At 38.3% G+C, this 14,305-nt stretch overlaps 1 protein-coding gene across 1 annotated transcript in view; it reads left to right on the forward strand.

Moving 5' to 3' along the window:
* The window catches only part of SPATA16 (spermatogenesis associated 16), a 326,224-nt gene that overhangs the window by 266,274 nt on the left and 45,645 nt on the right, over positions 1-14,305 (forward strand). The window contains exons 6-7 of the mRNA XM_004603101.2: positions 8,035-8,181; positions 9,839-9,951. Coding sequence (XP_004603158.2) covers positions 8,035-8,181; positions 9,839-9,951 — 260 coding nt within the window. The remainder of the gene's footprint in view (positions 1-8,034; positions 8,182-9,838; positions 9,952-14,305) is intronic.

Below are 14,305 nucleotides of genomic sequence, written 5' to 3' on the forward strand. Positions count from 1 at the left end.
AGGAAAGCGTTAAGGGACTTATTTTTCCTAGGCTTTGTTCTGACATGACAGGAGCCAAGAAGACATTTTTGAACAATTTAACTTTTCCTACCAAAGGACAATATAATCTGGTGAGTTTTCATATTCATCAGAGGTACAGGGCTTTTTGGACTAGGGTAGAGGTTTATGAGCATAAAATTGAGAACAATTAGCACTCAAATTAATGTTACATGAGATTCAACATCTGGTAAGTGTGTCGTCATTTTGGGTCATAGACCACCTGCTAGGCTAAATGTTCATACAACTGCGATTTACTCTGCATACAAATGGAACAAAAATGTACTTTGGAAAATTATTTTTTCTAAATTAACAGTATATAGGTAGGGATCTCAACAATTTTTAAATTTCCACTAAAAGCTAACGACGTTAACTTTAATAATGCAATATATCCCATATTCATGGGATCAAAAAGAAACAAAAAAGACTTCTGGTTTTTGTCTTTTTTCATTTGGGGGCTTTGGTAGTGTTATTTTTGTCTTGGGGTGGGGGGTTGACTGTGCATTTTATCTGATATTTTTTCAATTTGATTAAAGTCTGTGATTTACAAAGTTATTAATGATTGATTTTTAAAAGTACAATAATCCAGCACTAATCCCACCACTAGTGTCAATTTCTTTCACCAGTGTCCCCTGGTTCCTTCCCACCCCAAAGTATGGCTCCTTGGCAGGCATATTTTTATGTTTGGTTGTTGTAATTTTGATCACATGTTCCCAAGGTTATTTTGTGGTTTGGATCTAATGGTTTTGTGATGTACCTAAGGCTGTTAACCCCTGTCCCACAATACTTCCTGTCTGTATCTTTGTACTTCCCAAATTGATTTATTTCTTTCTCCTCTGAAATATAGTCAAGAGTGAGCTAGACACCCCCCTCTTTACACCATTGATTTCCTCATCCAGTTATTCTAATACCACATGTAAGTGATGTTTTGTGTTTATCTTTCTTCACTAAACTTGATGTAATCTAGTTCAATGTAACTTGTAGCAATTTGCCTGATTTCATCCTTCCTTGTAGCTGTAAGCATTCCATCATAATATATACATATAACATATGTATACCACATCTTCATAATCCACTCATCTGTCATTGACACCTAGGTTGATTTCCATACCTTAGTTATTGTACTAAGTGTTGCCACAGATAATTCTGTGAGTATATATATGTATTTTTTGATTAATTTTTTTGTTTTCTGGGGGTAGATCCACAGAAGTAGAATTTCTGGGTTGTATGGCAACTTAATTCTTACTTTACTGAGAATTGAAGATGAAAACTCCATTCTGTTTTCCATAGGGTTTAACCCAAACAACAGTCCCACCAGCAGTAATGACAGTTCCTTTGTCACCATATACCTGCAAACACCAATTATTCTCAGTATCCCTAATGTCTCTTCCCAATAGTCCCATATTCCCTTTCACTGAATTCTCAGAACTTTTTTGGGAGGGTTATAATTTTTTTCTTTTTAGGTTACACCTGGCAATGCTCAGGCATTACTTCTGGATCTGCACTCAGAAATTGCTCCTGGCAGTGTTCTGGGGTCCATATGGGATGCTGGGGATTAAATCCAGGTTGGCTACATGCAAGGCAAATGCCCTATCCACTGTGCTATGTGCAAATGTCCTAACCACTCTGGTCCCCATGGTTATATTTTGAGGAAAGCAGTATGGACCACGCCTAAGGTTGCTAGTAGCTTCTTCCAGCTCTGTGCTCAGGAATCACATGCTACAGTGCTCAGGAACTACGTGGTTAAGACACGCCAGGCAATTATCTTCCTTCCCTGCATCATTTTCTCTATCTTCGTGATTTATTTCTATTAATGGACCACCCCCACAAGGCCATAAGATTGACAAGAATTGGGCCCTCTACCTGCCATCTCCAGAATACACACACACACACACACACATATATATGTACATATATATATATATATATATATATATATAGAGAGAGAGAGAGAGAGAGAGAGAGAGAGAGACACGGAAGACCCTGGCAAGCTCCCCATGGCGTAATTGATATGCCAAATACAGTAACAATAACAGTCTCATTCCCCTGACCCTGAAAGAACCTCCAAATCATTAGGAAAGATGAGTAAAGAGAGGCTGCTAAAATCTCAGGGCTGGGATGAATGGAGACGTTACTGGTGCCTGCTTGAGCAAATCGATGAACAATAGGAAACAACAGGATACAGTGATATGGTGATTTTTGATGTGAGTCATTCTGACTGGTGTAACATTTATTTCATGGTTATCTTGATTTGGATTTCCCTAATAATCAGTGTTGATGAACATTTGTTCACATGCCTACTGGCCATCTGTCTGTCTTCCTCAAAGAAACGTCTGTTCATTTCTTCTCCCCATTTTTGGTAGGATACTTTGGATTTTGTTGCAGTCATTATTTTTGTGAGCACTTACTATATTCTGAATATCAACCTTTTATCTGATATTCTGAGTGTGGATATTTTCTCCCAGTCAGTTAGCTGTCTTTTAGTTTTAGGCATGTTTCTTTTGCCATGCAGAAACACTAACATGTAGTTCCATTTGTTTACTTTTGACTGTTAACCTTACCAATGGCATTATATCATGGAAGACACCTTTGAGGTCCAAATCTTGGAGGATTCTGCCTATGTTTCGTCAGTTTACTTTCCAAGTAGGTTTTCAAGGTTTTTGATTGATTTTTTAATTGTTTACTATAAGGTATGAAATATAGGTCCAGTTTTCCCAGAAGCATTTGTTGAAGGTGCTATCTTCACTCTATGTCACATTTTCAGCTCCTTTGTCAAAATTTTTCCTCTTCTCAACCCTTCCTAGAGGTGACCTTTTCAACTCTTAAGGCTGTTTCTCTGATTTTTATCTCCATTTTCTAAATAAACTATCGTAACTTTATTATCATTGTTACACATTATATATTCCTATTATGATGAGCACTTCAGCTCTTTAACCTTCTTTCTTAACTCCCCCAAATCTCAATCCAATTATATCATGACTTATGTCAGAATCTATATTATTCTATACAGTATTTTCCGTATTAATATTACGCAAGCATGGCTCAAAGTAGAACCACAGGTAATATTTCTTTTTGAGCAGTTTTGTTTTTCCTGCATATTATTTAATGCCTCATTTTTTTAAAAATTAGATTATTTTTCTTCAAACCTGTGGCTGAGTCCAAAACTGTTGCAAACTTTGTACAATACCCCTCCATACAATTTCTGCATCAGTTAGATTCACCACATGGAGAAACCCATCCCGGAAGCCTCCATCATTCTCACTCTGGACCCAGAATGTTCTCAAGTGTTCCACCAGCTCCTACCTGGTAATGTCCTGTCCATTTCTAGATCCCCTTCTTTCTGAATTTTATTATTATTTCAGTGGAGTACATTCTCTACCTTCCAGTGTCATCATCATCATCATCATCATCATCATCATCATCATCATCATCATCATCATCTTAGTTCTGATTTCTTTGGTGGCTTTTTATTCCTCCTCTTTGGAGGTTTGTTTTTGTTTTCATTTATTGTTTCTGGGGGACAGTTTCTGGGTGTGGCTGCCTAGCTACTGTAATATTGGGGATGTGGGCAGAAGAGGCCCAGTCCCAATTCGAGCAGGCTTGGAGATCTCAGCCCCAGCTCCTGCACACCGACCAGGGTTCCTCTGCTGGTTCCTTCGTGCATGAGGCTCCTCCGAACATGTGGTGAGGGGCCTTGAGTGTGGCTGTGGCTGGGTTCCAGAAGAAGTCTTCAGCTGCTGGGCCTCTGCATCGCATATCGCCAGAAACTGCCCCGTCCATCCCTGTGCTGTGTAATCCCATCAACAGCCAACATCCAAGCCGCTTCTCTGCCACACAACTTCTTATAGCCTAGTTCTCCCTCTTGAAGAACCTGGCAAGCTACCAAGAGTTTATTGCCCTCACGGGAGAGTCGGGCAATCTTCCCGTGGCATATTCATATGCCAAATACAGTAATAATGATGGGTCTCATTCTCCTGACCCTGAAAGAGCCTCTAATACGACACCATTGGGAAGGATGAGTAAAGAGAGGCTGCTAAAATCTCAGGGCCAGGACGAATGGAGATGTTACTGGACCCACTCGAGCAAATCAAGGATCAATGGGATGATAGTGATAGTGATAATTTATTCTCTAGTAACCAGTAAGCCCTAGATATACTCTGATTCTGGGAAATGCTTTTGATAATTTTCTCTACCATTTTCTACATTTTCTCCTTATACAAATCCCCTCTCAGAGAGTCTGGCAAGCTACCAAGAGTATCCTGCCCACACAGCAGAGCCTGACAAGCTCCCGTGGCATATTTAATATGCCAAAAACAGTAACAACAAGTCTCAAAATGGAGACGTTACTGGTGCCTGCTCGAGCAAATCGCTGAACAACGAGACAACAGTGCTACAGTGCTACAGTGCTTGTCAAAAGTTAGATGAATATTTATATATGGTAATTTGTCCTTGGATATTCAATTCTGACCCATTGGTCAGAGGCTTATACTTACTCAAGTACCGTGCTACTTTGATCACTATAACTTTATAGTCTTGTTCCAAGTTTGGTAATGCAATAACTACCAATTTCTTATTATTTAGTATAACTTTGGGTCTTTTATGACTCCATACAGTTTTATTAACTTTTCTAAATCTTTAAATAATATCATCTGAATTATGATGGGAATATAAGTGGAAAGAACCTTCTTCCAGAGAGTAAGGGCTATCTATAATGATCTATAATGAGCCCACAGCCAAAATAATTCTTAATGGTAAAAAACTGAAAATACTCCCGATAACAATATTATTATTAAATTCATTCCATAAAAAGGCATGAATATTTCCTCTTTTATTAAGCATTTCTTTAAAAATCCTAGCAACAGAAATCAAGCAAGAAAAAGAAATCAAAGGGATCCAAATTGTAAAAGAAGTCAAATTATCAGTATTTGAAGATGGCATGATAATATACATAGAAGAACCTGAAGAGTTCTCAAGAGAATGCAAAATAGCAAATTAGTACTTCAAAATGACTGGTTTCAAAGTCTACAAAAATTGATTGTATTCCTCTATGCAAACAATCAGAGTAGAAAATGATCAAAGAGTCTATCCCTTTCAGAATAGTATTCCTAGGTATCTACAAAAGCAATGGGAATCTACAGAAATTTCATACCATGAAAATTTTAAAGTACTTAAGAGATAGAAGACCTCAGGACATGATAAAAATATCCCATATTCATGGATTGGAATAGTCAATATTGTCAAAATGATCACCCTACTTAAATACTCTAATATAAACATAATATTTTTTAACCCACAGGCTATAGTACTATTAGTTTTGTTAATGATCCTATATCCACCATAATTGTATGTTTACTCTTTAAGTAGCAAATAGTTAAGAGCAAGAAGCAAACAGTAAAGCTCAAAATCTTTTTATGTATATAATAGAGCCCTCAAACATCTGGCTGGTTCTTGTAATCAAACTGTCCCAGAAAATACAAATCTCAAGATGCCTCCTGAAACATGGTCTGTCCATGGAGTTCACTGAACTCCAGGACTCGGGGTGTGGGGGGCCATTTTAATATGGGTTCTTAGATCTTGGAAGTGTCTAAGCAGTTAACATCTAGGAGTTAGAAGAAGGTACTAACAGGAAGCTTTGGGATACCTGAAATCCAGAGGCATTTCTGTCCATTAACATATATACATTGAACCTGTGTGTAGATCAAGAAGCCATAAATCAAATCCAACAACCTTCCTGAGGCCTCTGATACTCAGTGTTTCCCTGGAAATCAAGTTCCTTTTTATAGGACAGCGCCAAACATGGCCAGAAGACTCTAAATTAGGGAACAAAATCAAATTTTAAAGAAAACTACAGTCAGGGTACAGCTCTGTCTTAATCAACTTTCAGTGTCTAAACTTTTTGGTGAATTTAAGTTTGAACAAATGGGTTCTGTATCTGAAAGATAAGGTGGAGCGGTGAGTGGAGTGGAAAGGATGGATATAAAAAGTCATGATTTACTGTGTCTATTATTTTTTGAAAGAAATATTACAGATAAATAGTGTGGCTATATTTGACCAATTACTATTTGAGTTTTGATTCCATATTAAAAATTGACCTTTAACTAGAGCATAACTCAAGGATATTTGGAATTTCATCTTTTTCCCTTTTTGGCAGTATTAAGTAGAGAGGGCTCATTAAATCCTCTGTTCATCATCCTTTATTTGAGAAGTCTATTACAATAAACCAAGGCGTTATTATTAGAATAGAAATGAATTAAGTGAGTCTGGCTTATCAGGTCTCATGGCTGACATTTGTCCTTCTCTCAAGAGTAATTCAGAGCCAAGCAAGTCTGAAGCAGAGTGCAGAGTGCAGGACAACGGTCTGTGGTGTCTGGTTGCCAGGGTGTGAATCATCCTTTGCCCATTTACAAAGGATGTTCTCGGCAACTCGCTTCCCATCTGTGCCTCTCAACTCTCTGTGCATAAAATGGAGCCAATAGCACCAATTTGGGGGTTCTTTTCCTGTTTTGAGGCCACAACTGGCAGTGCTCAGAGCTAAACCCAGCCCCTGGCAGAGCTCAGAGAGGCCATATGTGGTGCCAGGAATAAAACTCGGGTTGCCCACATGCAAGGCAAGCGCCCCGTCCACTGTACTAGCTCTCTTGCATCATGAACCAACTCTGTTTAAGATATTAAAGACAGGGGCCGGAACGATAGCACAGTGGGTAGGGCGTTCGCCTTGCACACGGCCGACCTGGGTTCGATCCCCGGCATCCCCTATGGTCCCTCAAGCACCGCCAGGAGTAATTCCTGAGTGCAAAGCCAGGAGTAACCCCTGTGCATCCCTGGGTGTGACCCAAAAAGCAAAAAAAAAGAAAAAGATATTAAAGACAGTGCACACAAAACAAGAAACAGTAGATAAAAGTACTTAGCAAATATTAACTTTTCTGAGCATTAAAAGTAGTGTATTTTAGAACCATTTTTCATAACACTTCCATTATTTTCAAGTCTAGCAAAGTTAGTACATGTATCATTTCCTTCTATAACTCTAAAAGGATGGTAGCTAAATAATTTGTGTTTTGATTCTCTTTCATCAATTTTTCTCTTGTCTTCCAAATATTATTTCCTTAATCTTAAACTTTAGAAGAAACAGAATAAAACCATTTCTCTGACTATGGAGCAAGAGAATGGTGCAGCATTTTATTACTGTATATTTTAATGAAATTTGCGAAAGTTTAGAGAGAGCTAGTACAGTCGGTAGGACACTTGCCTTGCATACGTCCAACCTGAATTCAATACCCAGCATCCCACATGGTCCACCAAACCACACCAAGAGTGATCCATGAGCACAGAACCAGGAGTACGTCTTAAGCATAGTCAGGTATAGTTCCCAAACCAAAAATAATTTAATATAATAATGAATATGTTTTTGATATCCTAGATTTTCTAACAGCTGGTATCGATTTGATGATACATCGAATTGAGCTGTTTTGTTTCCTCGCTTCATTTAAACACTTTGGTTTACAAAATTGTTCATGATGCTTATTACTGGCGTTCAGTATTCTAGCACTAATCCAGCCACCAGGTCACTTTTTCCCAACCACTTCTTCAGTCTGCCTCTGTAGCAGGACCGCAATAATTTATTTTAAGGACTGGATCCCTTACATGTGGCCGACCCAGGTTCAATTCCTCCATCCCTCTCGGAGAGCCAGCAAGCTACTAAGAGTATCTCGCCCGCACGGCAGAACCTGGCAAGCTACCTGTGACTTATTCAATATGTCAAAAACAGTAACAAATCTCACAGTGGAGACATTACTGGTGCCCACTCAAGCAAATCGATGAGCAACAGGATGACAGTGATGATGATGACCACAACTTTTCTAAATTTTCTTGTACATGATTTTACTTTGTATATTTAAAATTTGTACTTATTATTTTGCCGGGTATAATTCCTGGTAGCTAGACAAAAATAAATAACCTTGAAAACCATAAAATGATAAAGAACTCTTCTGCCTTTTACAGATATGCAAGGTTTCCACATGTTGCCTCAGACAGCTGACTGGTCCTCTTTCCCCCCGCAGCAATATCTCTTGACTCTTGGATTCAAAAACAAAGAAGACGGGAAATTTTTGGAAAAGGTTTCAAGTAGAAAGTTGCCAACATTTACTGGTAAATCATCCAGTCTTCTTTTACTCTTTCAATACTATTTTAAAATAATATTCTATTTTATATAGTTTTATATTACACTACAGTATTGATTTTATATAGATTTTATTATACATTATTTGCTAAGTTTTACTTAGAAAGTCATAACGCCTAACAGAATTTTTCTGGGTCCCAAAATTTGCCTCCTTGGGTTATAATTAACTCCTTTCCATTTTCATTGTAGGTTTTTAAGTATTACTTAGAATTCTGATTCAAGAAAAGTAATTCCCTAGACCAAACACTTTCCTGAAATGTCTAAGTCCCACATTCCAACTTTCTCACCCTAGACACATTTCACCAATGCCAAATTGCAGGGTCTTTAAAGAACTTAAAAATTTATAATCCTCAATAATAAACACCACGATTACGATCATGAAATCCCTTAATCATCAATTTCTTGAGCAGGCTCAGTAACCTCTCCATTCGTCCTTTCCCTGAGATCTATCTTTCTTAGAAGTCTCTCTCAACTTGGCCCTCCCAATGATGTCGCACTGGAGGCTCTTTCAGGGTCTGGGAAATGGGATCCAGCTTGTTACTTGATTTAGCATATGAATACACCATGGGAAGCTTGCAAGGCTGTCTGTCCCATGTGGGAGGAAACTCTCAGAAAATTGCCAGTTTCTCCCAGAGGGAGAAGCAGGCTACAAGATATCTTCTGGGAGCTTGCTTTTGAGTCTCTGGATGTTGGCCATTGATGGGATTACACACACCTGGATTCCTCTGCCGGTACCTTCATGCGTGAGGCCTGTCCGAACATGTGGAGAGGGGCCTTGAGCATGGCTGTAGCTAGGTTCCTGTGGTCTTCGGCTGCCAGGAGCTCTGCTCGGGGTGGGGAGGGAAGCTGGAGCCATCCCCTCTGAGGGGCCCCGGGGAAGACAGTAATAAACATGGAAGAAAATAATTCAACCGACCTATTAAATGAAATGAAAAGTATAGAAGTAATAATCTCGAATCACTTGAATTACTTTTATGTTAATAAATATAATCTATTTCACTCTTGTAATTAACTAGGACCTTAAATTTTCTGGAAAGTATTGTGTTATATAACTTTAATTTCAAAATTTCAAAAATCAAAAGAATACTTCAATGAGTGGATAATTGATTTAGTCTCAATCTTATAGACTAAATTCACAATCAAATTGAATTTATTCCTTCAGCTCTACTTGCATAATTAAGAATTTTTATTTAGCCTGGCACTGTATCCTCTAAGGCTTATTTCAACTTTGGGCTGCATTCAAAGTCAATGGGACCTACACATTTGAATAATACCTGGGAGAAACAAGACAAGAATCAGAGACATTTGTAACAGTATTTTTTTCATAACTCAGGAAAAACTCACTCTGAAGAGAGATATGAATTGTTATAGACTGTCTCTTGAATCAATCAGGAAACACAACAAAATTAATAAATTATAGCCCCTAAAGGGCAATATATCCTTTGCCTTTCTCCTTATAGATCTTCCATTATCATACATATGGTCCAGAGATGAGACTGGTACTATATTAAAGAATTCTATCTATTGACATTGAAGTATCTGTCTATAACTTTCTAAATAAAGCATTTTGAAATTGAAGCTGGAGGAGAAAACTAGTGTAAATTGTCTATTGTTACATTTTTGTAGAGCACAAAACTCCGTTTGGTATGCTGAGCAGAGAAGACACAGTGAGACACATGGAGACAATGGGAAAACGTATCCTGCCAATATTGGATTTTATTAGAAGTACGCAACTGAATGTAAGTACATTGAGTCTTTTAGATTTATCTGACATACAAAAGTAGACATTGTGTTTGGTGTACATATGTACATATTTGGAGTATTTGGAAACATTCACAAAGATTTTCATTTGCAAAGCCAGGTAAGGTTTAGTTAATTATTTCATTGCTTTTATAATTTAAAACATGTTACGATGGTATGTGTTGCAATTTTCAGCATATATTAGGTTAGTGCCTCTTTTTAAAGCTTTTTCTGAAGATTCCTATTACCTAATTCAAGTTGCAGTGAATTTATTACTTGAAATCAAAAATAAAATGTGAAGAAATACGATGTTTTCCCTATTTCTTATATTCAATTCTTGCATATCTTATTATCTACACAAGAACTCAAGAATTTATCAAGCTAGTGACCGCCAATATCCCCAACCATACTGATGACATGAGTGTCACTCTAAACATTGTAATTGATATTTTTGTATTTTTTAAGGTTATCTGACCCAAAACATGGCTTTTCATCTTTTCAGTCTTAAAGCAAGCCCTAAATAGGACCTGAATTATGCTGTGCTGCTTTATAAATTTGAACCATTATGCTGAAAGTACATTAAGGGAACTTCTCATTAACCAGCTATAAAGCTGCAAATTTCCCCCTTTTTGAATATTTTTCAAAAAGCCTATAAGCTGGAAATTTCATAAAAATTTTTGTAACTTTTGTATTGCATCACTGATTTGATGTTCTTACCTTACAAGAAGAAGAACCAAGAGGGTCATCACAAACAGCAACTTAACATCTGTTCAGCAGTTTATCTGCTCAATAACATTATTCAGCATTTTGGAAAAGCTATAAAGTCCTTAACATAGTTGCATGATTTGCAATTCCATGCATTACAAATACAAAAGCACATTTTTACTGATTTTTCTAACCACATAGTTCTCCGCTCCCAACAATTGTGTTCCGCTCAATTATCTCTCCTGTTTCTGTTCATAAGAAATTCGTCTCTGTCTTATTTATCTTGAGTTTTCATAACAAAGTACCATAGACTGTATGGCTTCAATAATAGAAATCTATGTGGTCATGTTTCTAGAAGCTGGAAGCCTCGGATCAGATGCCAGTATGTTCAGGTCATGAGAACAACACTCTTTCTGGCTTGCAATTGACCACTTCATTACTGGATCTTCATAATGCAAGGAGAAAGTTTTCTGGCATCTCCACATGAGGCACAAATTCTATCACAAAAGACCACCCTCAGAACCTCTTTTAGCCCCCTATTTATCTCAAAAAAAAAACCTGCATCTGCAAATATTTTCACGTTGGGGCGAAAGGATTTTGAATTAACTCAAACATGCAGTTAATCACAACAATCTCATTAGCATTACTATAGAATTTTGGTTCTGTTCTTTGTTCTCTGTTACAAATTTCTGCAGACATGTGTTCACATGTGCATGCATGCACACATGCACACATACACACACCCTCACCAACCTCTCCATCCTAATTATGGACCCACACACATCGCCACTGCCATCATCAGGTTTTAATTAACATCACCACCATACAGCATTCCGGGTGCCGAAGAGGTTATCTCTCTATGCCCCAGTTCTTGGGATGATATCTGTTAGACCTTGTTACTTGTCAAGATGCTTACCCAGATCTCACTGTGAGTACAGATTGGGTCTCCTTTTCTAGGGAATGCACACATTTAAAGTTATAAAATTATTTTTTCTTTTAGAAGATATACTAACCACTTGGAAACTTGTACATGCATCTATTTTGTGTCAATAAAAATCATTTGAAAGCTATAATTAGCAAGATTCTTGACATCTAATTAATGTATCTTTTTGAGAATGACAGTATCATTTTGCTAAACAAGGAATCTCATTAACTTGCCTATGGTTATTTCTATTGAAAATAGTAGTTGGTGGAGATAATCTCAAAGGGTTTTAGTGGAATTTAAGTGAATGATATTAAGGATACCCAGGGACCTCAAGTTGATCCAAATATTGGCCTTTGAGTTTCTTATCATGTGTCCAAACTTAGCTTCATAAAGCAGGGATGAATAAAATTGGCAGCAAAGATAACCCAGCTTAATGAAGCAAGTAATGAGTTGGTGAGTAGAAATTATTCCTACACTGTTACATTATCTATGACCCAAGCAACACTCAACTGTGTTTTTAAGATCTACCAAGGTGTCTTTTTTTTCTTGTTAGATGCCAAATGCCATTCACTAGAGGGTTTAGGCATCACATTATTTCTATTAGCTGTTACCCAAGTTTGTGATACATGTAGGTAAAGGCTTTTGTTCAAGGCTATTCTTGCTACGCTCTGACTCACTAGGGCAAGTCACTTCATCTCTGAATTGCTTGTTTCTTGTTGATAAAATGGGCTGTTATTTGTAAGGTCCAACTCACAGAGCTGTTGACAGAAAAAATATTCAATTCATGTGGAAACACTTCTTAACTCCTATAAATTTTAGAAGTTTTAAAGATAGATTTTGGTTCAATTTTTGGTTTATTGTTAGTTCGTATTAGTTTTAGCTTGCTTTGAGAAAAGGACTATTTTACAGACTTTTATATAAAAGTTATGTAGTAGTTTTAAAAATTATGTATTCTTCTAAAAAGAAGGTTACGCAAATATTGTGTGGATTTATAGTTTCTTCCCTTAGATCACTGACATGTTCAGTGTCTCAAAAGTTAGGTACCTTTGTGATTTGTATCACAATGGTGGATTTAGAGAGGTGTCATCTTCAGACATGGAGATCTACAATCCACAATCTAGTTTCAAGAGGACATGAATTTTCACCTTCAGCCATGAAGTGGTAGATAGTTAATGGAGACAAGGGAATTACTGGTTTAAAAAAAAAGGACATTTCCCACATGGCATCTGCCATTCTCCAGAACTCACAACCCAGGGGTACAAGCTTGCAGTGACGTGGCGCGCAAGTGATCATGGAATGGGGGTGTTAACGGCACACTCTCCTCCCAGATGAGATCCAGAGCAGCCATGCATGACACGGCCCCTCTTAAGGACTATGATCCGGGAGGTCTACTAACCCGTTTTGGCACTCAGAGACTTATAGAAATGCATCTAGACTGAGCTGAGCTATGACCGCATGCTGCCCAGGGAGGGGGAAGGATTTTCTCTCCCAACATTTTCTTTCTATGGGGGAAGATAGCAGGGGTGTGGGAGGGGGGTATATTGGGCTTCCTGGTGGGGGAACAGGTGCACTGGTGAAGGGATGGGGGTTTGATCATTATATGACTGAGACTTAAACCTGAAAGCTTTGTAACTTATGTCACGGTGATCCAATAAAATAAAAATTTAAATAAATGAATAAATAAATAAGGACATTTCTAGTGTCTTAGACAATAATAATCTTCATATTTTGACACCAGTGTTATCTTTATACACTCCTTTGCTGCCCACACTGCATTGTGAAACAATGATTTTGACACTGAGTAACCATTTTCTATTTGATGGAATTTTTCAAACTTATACATCATCATCATCCTCGTCCTCATCCTCATCATCATCGTTATCGTCATCATCATCATCCCGTTGATCATCGATTTTTCTCGAGCAGCCTCAGTAATATCTCCACTCATCCTAGCCCTGAGATTTTAGCAGCCTCTCTTTACTCAACTCTCTTTACTCTCCTTCTCAATGGTACCGCATTGGAGGCTCTTTCAGGGTCAGGGGAATGAGACCCATCATTGTTACTGTTTTTTTGCATATTAATACGCCCCAGAATGTTTGCTAGGCTCTCCCATGCAGGCAGGAAACTCGCAGTAGCTTGCCAGGTTCTCCCAGAGGAAGAACTAGGCTATAGGATGTCACGCTTCCCAGAGCTTGGTTTATAGTCTCTGGATGTTGGTTCTTGATGGGACGACACTAGGGGCAGTTTCTGGGTGTGACCACCTAGCTACTGGAAAATGGGGGATGTGGGCAGAAGAGGTCCAGTTCTGATCCGAACAGGCTTGGAGATTTCATCCCCAGGCCCCACACACCTGGTTTCTCTGCCGGTTCCTCCGTGCATGAGGCTCATTTGAACATGTGGAGAGGGACCTTGAGCATGGCTGTGGCTGGGTTCCAGAGGTCTTCGGCTGTGGGGCTCTGCTGGTGGGGGAGGGAAACTCAACCCACCCCCTCTGAGGGGCCCCGGTGAGGACAGCCAGGCACGGGGCAAGAGACTCTGCTAATACATATGTATGTATACATATACATATATATGTATATATATACTTATACATAAATCTTTTTTATTGCTTTGGCTAAAATAATTTTTTTATATTGTCTCTAATGGCTAGAGCATTTGCTATGCATGTGGCCAACCTGGGTTTAATTCTTTTGCCCCTCTCGGAGAGCCCGGCAAGCTACCTA

The sequence above is a fragment of the Sorex araneus genome, chromosome 2, assembly GCF_027595985.1.
Source record: "Sorex araneus isolate mSorAra2 chromosome 2, mSorAra2.pri, whole genome shotgun sequence".
NCBI lineage: Eukaryota > Metazoa > Chordata > Mammalia > Eulipotyphla > Soricidae > Sorex > Sorex araneus.